The 14,642-nt window shown below is 39.4% G+C and overlaps 1 protein-coding gene across 1 annotated transcript in view; it reads right to left on the reverse strand.

Annotated features, from left to right (window-relative positions):
• The window catches only part of rsf1b.1 (remodeling and spacing factor 1b, tandem duplicate 1), a 15,760-nt gene extending 1,391 nt beyond the window's left edge, over positions 1-14,369 (reverse strand). Inside the window, exons 1-14 of the mRNA XM_089016271.1 lie at positions 14,177-14,369; positions 13,030-13,121; positions 12,863-12,955; positions 12,541-12,746; positions 11,948-12,045; positions 8,802-11,668; positions 7,100-7,420; positions 5,339-5,443; positions 4,281-4,360; positions 3,520-3,574; positions 3,267-3,444; positions 2,984-3,197; positions 1,241-1,452; positions 625-798 (exon numbers count right to left, since the gene is read on the reverse strand). Coding sequence (XP_088872397.1) covers positions 625-798; positions 1,241-1,452; positions 2,984-3,197; positions 3,267-3,444; positions 3,520-3,574; positions 4,281-4,360; positions 5,339-5,443; positions 7,100-7,420; positions 8,802-11,668; positions 11,948-12,045; positions 12,541-12,746; positions 12,863-12,955; positions 13,030-13,121; positions 14,177-14,330 — 4,849 coding nt within the window. The 5' untranslated portion in view covers positions 14,331-14,369. The remainder of the gene's footprint in view (positions 1-624; positions 799-1,240; positions 1,453-2,983; positions 3,198-3,266; positions 3,445-3,519; positions 3,575-4,280; positions 4,361-5,338; positions 5,444-7,099; positions 7,421-8,801; positions 11,669-11,947; positions 12,046-12,540; positions 12,747-12,862; positions 12,956-13,029; positions 13,122-14,176) is intronic.
• Positions 14,370-14,642: the final 273 nt, after the last annotated feature.

Raw genomic sequence — 14,642 nt, forward strand, 5'->3', positions numbered from 1 at the left:
TACCTTGTTCCTCATCAATTGTGTTCTGTGTATAGCTGGCTTGATAGCTTTTTGCATCAAGTGTACAGATGGCTTGTGCGGGTTATTTGTTGAGCCTGATTGATGGGATATTTTAACCTTGCAGTCTACACTTTGCATTTGAACTATCAAAGTTGAAACGAGTCCAAATGTCACTGTTTTCTATCCATTTTATCACTCTCTCTGTTGTCTGCCTGTCACTTTAATGTTTAACCCCCATCCCACTGCTGCGTTCTTGACCAATCACGTGGCTTCACCCATTGTGGCAGCTCTGTGTGTATCAAAAAAAAAAATGTTCGTATGCCAAGGTAAAATTTTCATAAATGTAACGTTCGTAAACCGAAAAGTTCGGAAGCCAAGGGGTTCGTAAACCGAGGTATCACTCTATATATATATATATAAAAAAAAAAAAAAAAAAAAAACAACGGTAGACAAGTGGTTAGCGGGTCGGCCTAACGGTGAAAAGATGCGGGTTCGATTCCAAGTTTGCAAATTCGCCCTGTGCCTATTTTAATCGACCTTTTCTATTCATACACTCGTACTCAGATGAGTAAATATTTTTTTTTGCCCCCCCCCCCCTCACTCCACCCTTGCCCTCCATTTTACCTTCACTTTCCGAGGTATCCAAGCATCGTCTGAATTTGTTTTTCTCCCGTTTGGTCTGGGTTCCTTCCGACTCGGACGTCTCGCAATAGTTGACCTCAGCTTTGTGACTACGCCGCGAACGCCGTCTGCTGACGTCCAGGTCGCTGTCGCTGTACTCGCTGGAACCATGGCTCGCTACGGAGAGGGGTGGGGCACAAAAGGGTTAAAACGAAAAAAAGAAACGCTTCCATTTCCGACTATGCTAACCAACACGTTCTAAACCAAGGGTGTCAAAGTCATTTTTTGCCGCGGGCCACATTGTAGTTATGGTTTCCTCTCGAAGGCCGTTATGAATTTGGGGAAGCCATTAGAATGTTTAAATCCCTTCAAATATTACATATAGAGCACACAGCAAATTAATGAATAACTCGTTTTCAAATCTGAAGTCAAGAATAATGACTTTTATTGTGGTTGACATCCAAAAATATGAAATTTTGGCTCAGATTTTAGCAATCATCATGGAATTTAACAAGTTTGATTTGCTTTCGCGGGCCGAAAAAAATGATGTGGCGGGCCGGATTTGGCCCGCGGGCCTTGACTTTGACACCTGTTTTCTTGAACGTAGCACGGCTCGTACCGATTTCTTCTTCTTCGTCGTCCTCGTCCGTCTCCACTTCCTCGTCATCCGAGTAGCCTTTCGGTCTCCGCCTTTTTCGGGAGCTGCAGCGTCGCTCGGGCGAGTTTTTGCCGCGAGGATCGGACGAGCGCCGCTTTCCGCCGCCGCTGCCTCCGTCCGAGTCCGTCTCGGGTGCCGTTCCGTTGTCGGATACCACAAAGTCTTCCTCGGAGCTGCGAGGGAAGATGTGGTGAAAAACTGGGGACATTTGTGAGAATTTTATACTGTTTCCAATAAAAGGCGGAGTTAGAACACGCTGCACTAGTATCGTCGTCAAAAAAACTACATAAAAAAATAAATAAAAATAAAAATAAATATTTAATATTTTTTTTATTTTTATTTTATTTTTTATTTAATAAATATTTATTTAATATATTTTTTTTTTAGTTATTTTGTATTTATTGTATTATTTATTTATTTATTTATTTTCTGAAAAAGTTTTCAGCCAAAATTTTAAACCCATTCACTGACTATGACTTTCATTCACTGGCAGACAATGTGCAAAAACGTGTCCACTCCAGTGCCAGGGTTTTTGTCATTGTCACTCAAATTCCAGGACCCAACAGAATATTGAGTTTTAGAACTACATAAACATTCAATTCAGCGTAAGAAAACGTAGACTCGCTTCTTTCATCAGGAAAAAAAAAAGAGTTAATTCCTAAATTATATGCGTCTGGAGTTATCTGAGCTTGAAATGGGGGCAACTGCACAAAATACAATACAATACAATACATACATATTGATTTATATAGTGCTTTAACAACAGCTGAAGCTGTAACAAAGCACTAACATGGAAAAAATAGAAATGCTGCCCCTAGTGGAAAAAAGAAAAAAACACTGCCAGAGGCCATGGCCAGCGCTTTATCAGCACCCAAGCATGAAAAAACAAAACCCAAACAAATTCGAGAATGCCGCTCTACGTCATGGCTTTTCATGGCAGTGAATGACTTCCATGCGGTACACAAATATTGATCATTTGCTGCCTTTCTATCTATTTGAGTTACTTCCGGGTTGAGTGAAGGCCGGCGCGTGTGGCTGCCGCTGCTCACCCACAGAAAAAAAACTGATCCTGTGACTGTAAAGTCACCTTGAGAGTTTTGAAAGGCGCTTAGAAATCAAATGTATTATTATTATTATTATTATTATCTAGCTATTAGCTATCCAGCTAGCTCTCTATTTGCTATCTATCTATCTATCTATCCATCCATCCATCCATTAGCTTGTGAGCTAGCTTTCTATCTGTTTGAGTTACTTCCGGGTTGAGTGAACGCCGGCGCGTGTGGCTGCCGCTGCTCACCCACAGAAAAACTGATCCTGTGACTGTAAAGTCACCTTGAGAGTTTTGAAAGGCGCTTAGAAATCAAATGTATTATTATTATTATTATTATGTAGCTATTAGCTATCCAGCTAGCTCTCTATTTGCTATCTATCTATCTATCTATCTATCTATCTATCTATCTATCTATCTATCCATCCATCTATTAGCTTGTGAGCTAGCTTTCTATCTGTTTGAGTTACTTCCGGGTTGAGTGAACGCCGGCGCGTGTGGCTGCCGCTGCTCACCCACAGAAAAACTGATACTGTGACTGTAAACATTATTATTATTATTATTATTATTTTCACCTTTTGCAAACAATACTGCCCCCATAGGTCAGTCTTGGTACTACAACAGCTATCAGGGTGAAAATGGCCCTTTTTTTTAACCTTTCGCTGAGGCAAAACTCGTCCTCGCTGCCGTCGTCGTCGGCGGTGCTTTCGCTGTCGAGGTCGTTGAGGCGCCGCCGCTTTTTCTTGCGTAGGGCGGCGTTGGGCCGAGGAGGTTGACCGTTTTCTTTGCCTTCTTCCGATTGGATGATGGCGGCCATGTCCTTCCCCCTGCTGCCCGTGATGTTAGCCATGTCTTTGCCTCGCCCCGCTCCTGGACGCCATTTGCGTGTCACGTTTTGTTTTTGGCGGGCTACAACTTTGGGATCGTTTTAGCGCTTACCTCCTCCGCCGGCTTCTTTGACGTCTTCTTCGATGGCCTCCTCGATGGCTTCGTCAAACTCGTCGAATCTGTAGCTGATGTTCTTCTTAGCCCTGGTGGAACGTCGCCCCCATTTTTTACTCCGCTTCGGTTGCTTTTCCTTCACAATCACTTCCTGTTTTTCTTCTTCTAACACGGCCTGAGAGAAAAAAATACAATAAATTCGGGCGAGGGGGTCACAAGTCGGACTCAGCTGTCCTTATTCCGAACTGACCGAGGGGGTGATGATGTTTTCCACGCTGATCCCGACGTAAATGAGACGCTCTTTCCTGGGAGAGGAGGGAGAAAAGAGGTACAGTGAGACATCAACTTACAAACTTTTCGTCTTACAAACGTCAAATTTATGAAAATTAAACCTTATAATAACCACTATTTTCATAATACACACCCACCACGGCTGGCGGAGTGATTTTCGGCGGAAGCACACGACCGAACAGCACCACAGGTGAAGTTAGCAACAGTCCTTATGGAAGGTGACTCTCCTTCCATAAGCCATCAACAACCATCAAAAAGGTCAATAAAACTTTATTTTACAGAACAGTTTATTTCTTTAATTACAGTCCTCTTGTAGTGTGCCTCTCTTTCCAAACAGCAATTTCCTTTGACCTTCGACCTCCAACGCCATTCGATCAAGCCATCAATGACCATCACAAATGTAAATAAACTGACTTTATGATACAATGCAGTGTATTTCTTTCCTTACTATACAATAGCATATTTATTATACATAGAATAAGGTATGTTGTGTGTAGTTTTAAGGTTTATTGAGTTGAAAAGTATATTTTATGGAAACCCTGGAACGGATTATTCCCATTTTAATGGTTTCCTATGGGAAAATGTTTTTTGAGATACACACTTTTCGCCTTACACACTTTGTCTGGGAACCAATTAAGTTCGTAGGTTGAGGTCTCACTGTACGTTAGTGATGCTTTGGGGGGTCTCTTTTAGCGTAAACGGCGAAGGTGGGGGTGTCACCTTCTCTCCGCACGCACTTTCTTCTTCAAGGCGGAGTCGAGGTTGAGCAGCTGCTCTTCCAGTTTGTCGCACAGGTTTTTCTACAGGGGGCGGGCGGTTGAGATTTTAGTGCAAAATAAATACATAAAAAAAATAATAAAGAAATTTAAAAAATAAAAGAATAAATAAAAAAGAAAAAAGAAAATAAATCAATTATGAAAATTAAAAATAAATAAATATACAAATAAATAAATAAATAACTATTAAACAAATAAATAAATGCAGAAATAGATAAATATATAGATAGATAAATAATACCTATTAATAAATAAATACAGAAATAGATGGGTAAATAAATACCTATTAAATAAATACATACATAAATACAGAGATAAATAAATACATATTACATAAATAAATACATAGGTGGATAAATGAATAACTATTACATAAAAAAATACCTATTAAATAAATAAATACAAAAATAGATAGATAAATAAATACCTATTAAATACATATGTAGATAAATAAATACCTATTAAATAAATAAATAGAGAAATACTTATTAAATAAATAAATGCATAAATAGATAAATGAATACCTATTAAATGAATACATATATAGATAAATAAATATTAAATAAATGCATGGATAGGTAAATAAATACCTATTAAATAAATACATAAATAGATGGATACATGAATACCTATTAAATAAATAAACAGATAAATACATAACTATTACATAAAGGCATACATAGATAAACAAATACCTAATAAATAAAAAAAAGATGGATAAATGATTAACTATTAAATAAATACATCAATAAATATATAAATAAATAACCACTAAATTACAAAAATACATTAAATACAGATTAAATAAATAAATAAATACTTTAATACATATTAAATAAATAAAAAAGACATAGATAGATAAATCAATAACTATTAAATAAATAAATACATAAATAAATGAATAACTATTAAAAAAAATACATAAAAAAATAAAAAAATACATATAAAATATATATGAAATAAATAAATAAAGCTCTCGGTTGTGTGTCTCGGAACACATACGTGTTGGCAGGGTGGGCAGAACCACTCGCCGTCGGGGATGATCATGAGGGGCGGCCTGAGGCAGGCCGTGTGGTAGCCGCTGTCGCACGAATCGCACAGCAAGATCTGAAAACAAAAAATCAATAAATCATAATTATATAATCATAAATAATCATGAAATGTTATATGAGTTAACTCATTCTCTGCCATTCCCCAAAGTATTCGTGAATAAAAACAATGTGACGTGGAGCGTCATTATTAATATTAATGTTATTAATATTACTATTATTATAAATATTCTGAATGTTTTCCCCATTGTGGGATGAATAAAGGTTTTCTGATTCTGATTATCTATCATCATTATCGATTATTATTATCTTATTATTATCTTATCATCATCATTATTATTATCATGATTATTATTATCATGATTATTATCATCATTATTATTATCATCATGATCATTATTATCATCATCATTATCATTCTCATAATAATAATAATTATTATTATATTATTATTATTATTATTATTATTATTATCATCATTATAATCATGATTATTATTATTATCATAATTATCATTATCATCATCGTCATTACTATTATCATCGTCATTATCATTATTATCCTTATCATTATTATCCTTATCATTATTATCATTATTATTATTATTATTATCATTCTTATGATTATTATTATTATTATTATTATTATTATTATTATTATTATTATTATCATGATTATCATAATTATCATTATTATTATCATCATCATCATCATCATCATTATAATCATGATTATTATAATCATGATTATTATTATCATGATTATTATTATTATCATAATTATCATTATTATTATCATCGTCATTATTATTATTATCCTTATCATTATTATTATTATTATCGTTCTGATGATCATTATTAATATTCTCATCATTATTATTCTCATCATTATTATTATTATTATTATTATTATCATGATTATTATTATTATCATAATTATCATTATTATCATCATCGTCATTATTATTATCATCGTCATTATCATTATTATCCTTATCATTATTATTATTATTATTATTATTAATATTATTATTATTATTATTATTATTATTATTAATTGGATTGGATTTGCCTAATAAAGGCAAATCTAATCCAATCCAATCCAATTATTATTCTCATCATCATCATCATTATTATTATTATTATTATCATTCTTATGATTATTATTATTATTATTATTCTCATCATTATTATTATTATCATGATTATTATTATTATCATAATTATCATTATTATCATCATCGTCATTATTATTATCATCGTCATTATCATTATTATCCTTATCATTATTATTATCATTCTTATGATCATTATTAATATTCTCATCATTATTATTCTCATCATCATTATTATTATTATTATCATGATTATTATTATCATAATTATCATTATTATCATCATCGTCATTATTATTATCATCGTCATTATCATTATTATTGTTATTATTATTATCATTCTTATGATTATTATTATTATTATTATTATTAATTGGATTGGACTTGCCTAATAAAGGCAAATCTAATCCAATCCAATCCAATCCAAATTCTCATCATCATCATCATTATTATTATTATTATTATTATTATTATTATTATTATTATTATTATTATTATTATTATTATTATTATTATTATTATTATATCAGTTAATTGCGTGATTATTGAACTAATTGATGGGCGAAGTCATTTTATTTTCAAAGAAAAAAAGCAACTTGCCAGTTCCGGGTGGTTGGGAAGGCCGCAGTGCTTGCAGGGGTCGTCGTTCGGCGGAAGGTCATCGGAGGACGCCGACGATTCGGACTGGCGGCGCTCCTGTTGATGGCGGCGCCTTTTGGGACCTCGCTCCACTTTGTAGTCTTCGTCACTGTCGTCTTCCTGTTCTTCTTCTTCGCTGTCCTCACTGTCCTCGCTGGATGGCTCTTCTTCATCTTCATCGTCGTCCTCATCATCATCATCCTCCTCCTCCTCCTCCTCGGAGGCTTTTCGCTTATGGCGGCTGCGCATGTTGGACCAGCGTGTTTTTCGCCGCTTTCGTCCCTTTTGACAACAAAGAAGGACATCAAAATGTTAGCCTTCGTCCCAATGACGCACATTAACTCATTCACTGCCATTCCCGAAATTGTTGGGTGCCGATAAAGCACTGGTCAGACCTCTGGCAATGTTTTTTTTTTCCCTTCCACAAAGGGGCAGCATTTGCCTTTTGTCCATGTTTGTGCTTTGTTACAGCTTCAGCTGTTGTTTCAGCGTAAAATAAAACAACATGTATGTATTGCATTGTATTTTGTACAGTTGCCTCCATTTCAAGCGCATATAACTCCATATCCATATAACTTAGGAATTAACTTTTTTTCCTGATGAAAGAAAAAAAAATCTACAATTTCTTACACTGAATAGAATGTTTATGTAGTCCTAATAATGGCACGATGAGAAGAATGAAGTGTCAGCGCAGAGCGCCGATGCGTATGCGGAACGGTCGCAGCTTGGATTTGAAGCGGATTTACATGGGACAGGAGACGTGAGACAATCTCTTTTGGTCAATGGATTGCTACAGCTTAGTGGCTTGCTTTCAACAAACCAGCTAGATATCCAGCTAATAGCCAGCTCATAGATAGCTAACTAATAACTAGCCAATAGATAGCTAGCCAGATAGCTAACTAATAGATAGCTAGATAGATAGCAAACACATAGCCAGCTAGATAGCCAGCCAGTCAGTTAAATAGCTAATAGACAGCAAATAGATAGCCAGCTAGATATCCAGCAAATGGCCAGCTAATAGATAGCTAGCTAATAACCAGCCAATAGAGAGCTAGCCATATAGCTAATAGATAGCTAGATAGTGAGACAGTTAATAGATGGCTAATAAATAGCTAGCTAATAGCTAGTTAATAGATAGATAGCCAGCGAATATATAGATCGCGAGATAGATAATTAATAGCCTGCTAGATAGCCAGATTGATAGATAGCGAGAAAAATAGCTAATAGATCGCTAATAAATAGCTTGCTAATAGATAGATAGCTAGATAGCCAGCTAATAGATAGCCTGCTAGATAGGCAGATGGATAGATAGCGAGATAGCTAATAGATGGCTAATAAATAGCTTGCTAATAGATAGATAGCTAGATAGCCAGCTAATACATCGGTAGATAGATAGCGAGATAGATAGATAGCTAATAGATAGCCAGCAAGATAGCCAGTCAGTCAGTTAAATAGCTAATAGACAGCAAATAGATAGCCAGTTAGATATCCAGCTCATAGCCACCTAATAACTAGCCGATAGCTAGCCAGATAGCTAGCCAGATAGCTAGCTAATAGATAGATAGATAGATAGATAGATAGATAGATAGATAGATAGCCAGCCACATAGCAGGCTAGCTAGCTAATAGATAGCTAATAAGAGAAAGAGAGAAAGAAAACTGACCTTTGGTTTGGCTTGAACATCCTGATCCACCTTCTTCTCTCTGGGCTTCCTCCCCACCATCTTAACCTTTCCCTCCCCCTCCTCTTCTTCTTCTTCTTCTTCCTCCCCCTTCTCTTCCTTTTCCTCCTCCATCTTGTTATCTCGAACCTCCACCATCTTCTGCGTGGGTCTCGATATCCTGGGCGATCGTCTCAAAGACATGCCGCCGACGTTGGCGTCCGACTCGGAGTCGCCACGTTTCTTCTTACGAAGTTTGGCCCAGCGCCGGTGGGCGGCGGTTTTCACCCCTCCGCGGGCGGCCATTTTCTCCGACTGAACGTTTCCCGCCTCTTTTTCCGAATCGTTTTGATCGATTTTGCGTTTGGTCGGACGGTCGGCGGCGGCGGCGTCTCGTTCGGGTTTCTGCGTTTCGGATTCGGCGTCTTCGGGAGCGAGTTCAGCTTTTTCGTTTTTACACGACGTATCCGGCAAACTTTCCGATGTCTTCATTTTATTTCCGCTTTCATCCATTTTGCGTTTTTCGGCATCCATTTTGATTTCGCAACCGTCCTCTTTTGCGGATTCGCCGACTTCCTTTTGGCTTCCCGAAGCTTTATTTTCATCTTCCGATCGTTCAGTACCCGATTTCGGATTCATTAATTCGTCGTTTTCATTTACGTCGTTCGGAGACGCCGTTGGACGATCTTTTTCTTTCATTTCAAGATTCGTTTCCGGCAGATCTCGGTGGAAGGTTGGCGCCTCGTCGTCGTTCTTCACCGGAGTTTCGGCGTCACTCGCCCGTGGCGATTTTATGTCATCTTTTTGTTTTTTTTCGGATTCGTGACGAGAGTTTTTCGCCATTTTGGAATCTTTCGGATATTTGAGGTGACGATCGGATTCGCCGTCCTTGTTTTTGACTTTCAATGCGTTTTGGGGTGGCTCGGCGGGCTCTTCGGTTACGTTTCGATCGTCGGGGGTTATCATTTCGGCACCATGGGCGGAGTCTATCGTTTTGTTCGCTCTTTCCGTTTTTGACCCTTCGAGAGATTCGTCTTCATTTTTGTTTTGAGTCGCTTCTCCGCTTATACTCGTAACTTCAATTCGTAGGTCTTTCGCCGGCAAGACGTTTGGATCAATAGATCTTACCGATATTAATTTATCGGTATTCTCGTTCGGCGTCGTTTCGGAGAGTTTTTCCGCGATGCGAGGCTGACGTTGAAGATCGGGAACAACGTTGCGATCGAAGCGTTTGGAAAATTTCAATCCATCGGCGGTGTCGTTTTCCGTCATTGGATCGCTTTCGTTCTTTTGACGTTTAAGATCGCCATCTTGTGGCTTGTCGGGGTATTGCTCCATTTTGTTTTCGCTCGGAGGGATGTCATGAACGGCGTCCAGTTTTATCGTTTCGGATCTTTCGGGAGTATTTTTCGACGATGGCGTTTCGGCGTCGGAACATTTATCCATCGTCGATTCATTTTGGTTTTCGGGATATTTACAATTAGCGTCCGGCGGAGCTCGGTTGTCGTTTTTTTGTTCTTTCTCGGGTTGGGTTTCCTCATTTTTGCTTAAAAGCGGGACGGTTTTGATGATACGGTCTTCGGACTGGTATTTGTCATCTGGTTTTATAGTTTTGGATTCACCGGGGCGGTTTTTTTCTGTCGTTTTATCATTTTGGGAAATGGTATCTTTCACGAACTCTGGTGGGTTTTTGTCCCGTGGACATTGAAGCATCTCCTTGTCGTTTTCCGCCGATGGACACGCCGGTTCGGTTTTCGGCGGGGGAATTTGAGCGAGGTCGTCACGTTTCGATTGGTCGGATTCTGTAGGGTTCGCGGATTCTTCTGCAGATTTGGAGGCGGAGTTGTCCGTGGCTTCGGTTTCCGAAGTTACTGAAGCGGCGTTGGCGTCCTCGCCTTCGCGAGACGATATTTCTTGACACGTGGACACCGCGCTTGATTTTTTGATGACGGATGATTCTTTCCGCTTTGTAGGCTTGACGGGCACGTTTTGCGCCGCACGGTCTTTTGGCGACTCTTCCCGTAGGCTCACGGCGTCGTTCTTGGTCGACTCTTTTTCAGCAGTTTGCGAATTCTGCGTTTCAGCCTCGCTCGTGTTCTTTTGGTCTTTCCCTGTTTGTTTGGTTGAGGCGTTCGTGCGGCGCGTTTTTGCTTTTTCGTTCGAGTTCGGTTCCGTGGATGAGACCTCATGATTTGATTTCTCCTCATTTATGACGTTCGTTTTTTCTGAGGTGTTCAGGTTGTCCCCTAATCCCACTTTTTCGTCTCCTTTGTTGAGTTCTTTTAAATTTTGGCTTCGTTCTAGCTCGGGCAATTTATCGTCCGCCTCTTTCGTCGCCTTCTCGGACGAATCCGTGACCTTCTCCGTACAGCGAGGTTCTTTCTGTAGGCACGTCTCCGACACGGGTCGAACTTCACCGTTGACGTGTTCTTTCACGCTCAGTATCTCTCCAGAGACGAGGTTGGGTTTGACGTTGTCCGTTATCGGCGACGCCGGCGTGAATTTCATGCCTCTTTTTTTCAGAGGGATCTTAGCTTGCTGCTCATTCTTCATCTGTTGGATTTCGTCCACGATGTTGTACTTGGGAGCCGGTTCCCCGCAATGCGTCTCCGTTCTGGCTTCGGGTGTCTCTTTTGGTTCTTCTTTGATGGTCTGGTTTTCATTGACCAAGCCGTGATTCGCCGGATTCTCCGATAACGTTTCCGTTATGCCGTTTACAGCCAATTTGATCTCGGACAGTTCCGATTTGAGCTCATCGGCGGGATCCAATTTTCCATTGCTCTCTGTTTTTGGTGGCACCTGTATGGTCGCCTGGGTGGGGTTTTTGATGTCTTCGTCTGATGATGAGCTATCGTCTTTCTTGACGCCATCTAGAAATAGAAAATTTAAGTTCGTTTGTTGTCAAATTGGATAGCGGTGAGAAGATAAACTGGTGTGCAAACAAGATTAGATTAGATGAGCCAAAATTGACATTTCACAGCAGCAAAAACTAAACACAGGAGCCGCTGTGAAGGTAGCAACTCTCGCGGCGCCACCTTGAAATGAATGAATGAATGAATGAATAAATAAATAAAACCACGCCCAGCCCTCGCTTAGAAGAACTTTCCTGTTCTGATTTTTCCTCATCAATCATACTCAAAAACGTATACCTTCTTTATCCTTTTCACTTTTGGTCTCTCTCTTCAAGAGCTCAGGATCGATGTGCGTCTTGAGCAGCGCCACCACTTGCGCCAAGTCGCTGCGATCTCTACGAGAAGGAACCCAAAAGGAGCATCAGCATCCGTTTACTCATTCATTGGCATTCTCTAATTGATTCGTGTTTTGTTTTTTTTTTCTTGCTGGGGTGCCAATAAAGCGCTGGGCAGACCTCTGGCAATGTTTTTTTTCCATTCCACGAGGGGGCAGCATTTCCCTTTTTCTCACCAAGTTAGCGCTTTGTTCCAGTCTCAGCTATTGTTAAAGCGCTATATTATACAATATGTATATGCTGCATTGTATTTTGGACAGCTGCCCTCATTTCAAGCTCATTTAACTCCAGACACATATAACTTAGGAATTAACATTTTTTGTTCTAATGAAAGAAGATAATCTAATGTTTCTTACGCTACATTGAATGTTTACATAGTCCTAAAACCGAATATTCTGTGGGCCCTGGAATTTGAGTGAAAATGACAAAAACCCTGGCACTGGAGTTGACCAATTTTAGCACATGTCTGCCAGTGAATGAGTTTCTTCTTCGTACCTGGCGATGCACTTCCACGAGGCGCCGTCCAGGTCGTCCTGCTCCTCCACGTAGAGTCGGACGTTGTCGTCCTGATCCAGCTGGAACCAGTACATCTGGCCGTCCTTGTCGCGGCCGATGGGCTGGAGACGCATCTTGTCCGGATCCTCGTCATTAATGGCATTTTTGAACTTTAGGTTGTCATCAAATTGACACTCGCAGAGATACTACGCAGGTAGAAGAAGACATTTTGGATTTTATATTACTGCAGTTGTACACATGATTTAAAATGTGGCGAAGATGTATTTTAGGTGGAATTACAACAATTTGTGTGTTTGTTTACTTTAAGAATGGCTGTCTTGCTGTCCACTGTCAGGCTCTTGTAGCCTTTTTCTTCCAGCTCCCATGCCCATGCCGTGTTGAACTCCTGACATATCTGCAACAACAACAAAAAATCGGATTCTTATTCTGGTTAATTATTTTTTTCCACATCAGTTGTATTTATTTTACCTTGACAAGATTCTTTTCCCATCTGTCCGCCGACACCGACTTCCCGATCTTTCTCAGTAACTTGACATGAAGGTCAACGAGCAACTTCGGAACTATAAACAATAAACATTTTGGAAGACAATTCAGATTTCACATATTGCTAGACAGATCTAAATTCTAAGGAACAATCTCGTAAGGTTAAAAAATAATAATAATGAATGAATGATTTGTGAATCTAAAATGTGATCACGTATTGATTATTTTTTAAACTAAACAACCAAAATAGAATGACGGTTTTGAATGTTTCAAATCTGAACAGGTTTTATTCAGCAATATATAACTGACTGTTTGTTAGTCGAAGAAGTATTAGAATTTAAAGGTAAAAATGAAACTACAGTAAAGTCTCGTTATATCGATATTCAAGGGAGTCCGAAAAATGTCGATATAACCGGGACTATCGATATATCCGACCCTGTTTGCATGTAATTTCCTCCGTGTGTGCATAGAAATAGTATCGATATAACCGGGACTATCGATATAACGAGACTTTACTGTAGTTTAGTTCGCCTTGCGTCGTAAAAAACGTACACAACACAAAAAGCGCCAACACCGGAAGTACTTTTAATAAACGCCAACAATCGCCTTTAATTTGACAGAACGCACCGGAACTCATCCAGTCAAAGGTTTAAAGAGGTACCTAATTTAGTCTTTCAACAGTGATTAAAGTACGCATTTCTGCTTCCTTCGCTGGCATTTAAAACTCAAAGACAGCGTTTCAACGCCCACTAGGCTTTCCGTTAACGCACATCACCGCAGCAACCCAGAAAATTGAGTTAAACGAGCGAATTAGCGGTGTGTTGTGTTCAGGAGCGGCGAATAAAGGCTTGCAAAGCATAGGGGGGTAATCAAAATCGTAAAAAGTGCAACAAACACGCGGTCAATTCGGTAAATCAACATGAAAATAATCGCATCCTTGCACGTGAACACGCGTGTTATGTGTATTGTCAGACACAGCTTTGGATAAATATGCATTATCGGGAGATAAAGGTGAGAGAAGCGCACAATAACACAGTAATGCTAACGGAGCTCGCCCAGTTAGCTTTGTAGTAGCGATGAAGTCTCTCCCCTTGCCCCCCCCCCCCTCCCCGGTTCCTTTCCCGAGCCCTACCTGAGGATGTGTCCCGCAGGTATCGCTCCAGCTGCGGAAAGGTGAGCTCTGGCAGGTCCAGCTGCGCTCCGTAACGCTCCAGAAAGGAGCAAATGACTGCGTAATTGGGACACAGGGCAGGGGGGCAACTCGCCGTTGCCGCCGAAGCAGCCATCTTTTTCCCTCCACGGCAACCTGTCAAGAGCGTCAATGTACGGGGGACGCTCAACCGGACTTCCGCTGGTGACAAAATAAAAAACGGGAAGCTAAAAATACAAAGCGAGTCCTTAAGCAAAAGTACACAATAATTGCCTTTTTTGGGGGGGGGGGACTACCCGCTGAAATATCAAAGTCCACATTGTACCCGAATGTGCGTATCACTGACTACGCCATTCGTTACATATAATAAAGAGCGTCAGCGTCCGGGGGACGCTCAACATAACTTCCGGTGGTGACAAAATAAAAGACAGGAAGCAGAAATACAAAG

The sequence above is a fragment of the Hippocampus bargibanti genome, linkage group LG16 (genome assembly GCF_051943395.1).
Source record: "Hippocampus bargibanti isolate YZ-2025 linkage group LG16, ASM5194339v1, whole genome shotgun sequence".
Lineage (NCBI taxonomy): Eukaryota > Metazoa > Chordata > Actinopteri > Syngnathiformes > Syngnathidae > Hippocampus > Hippocampus bargibanti.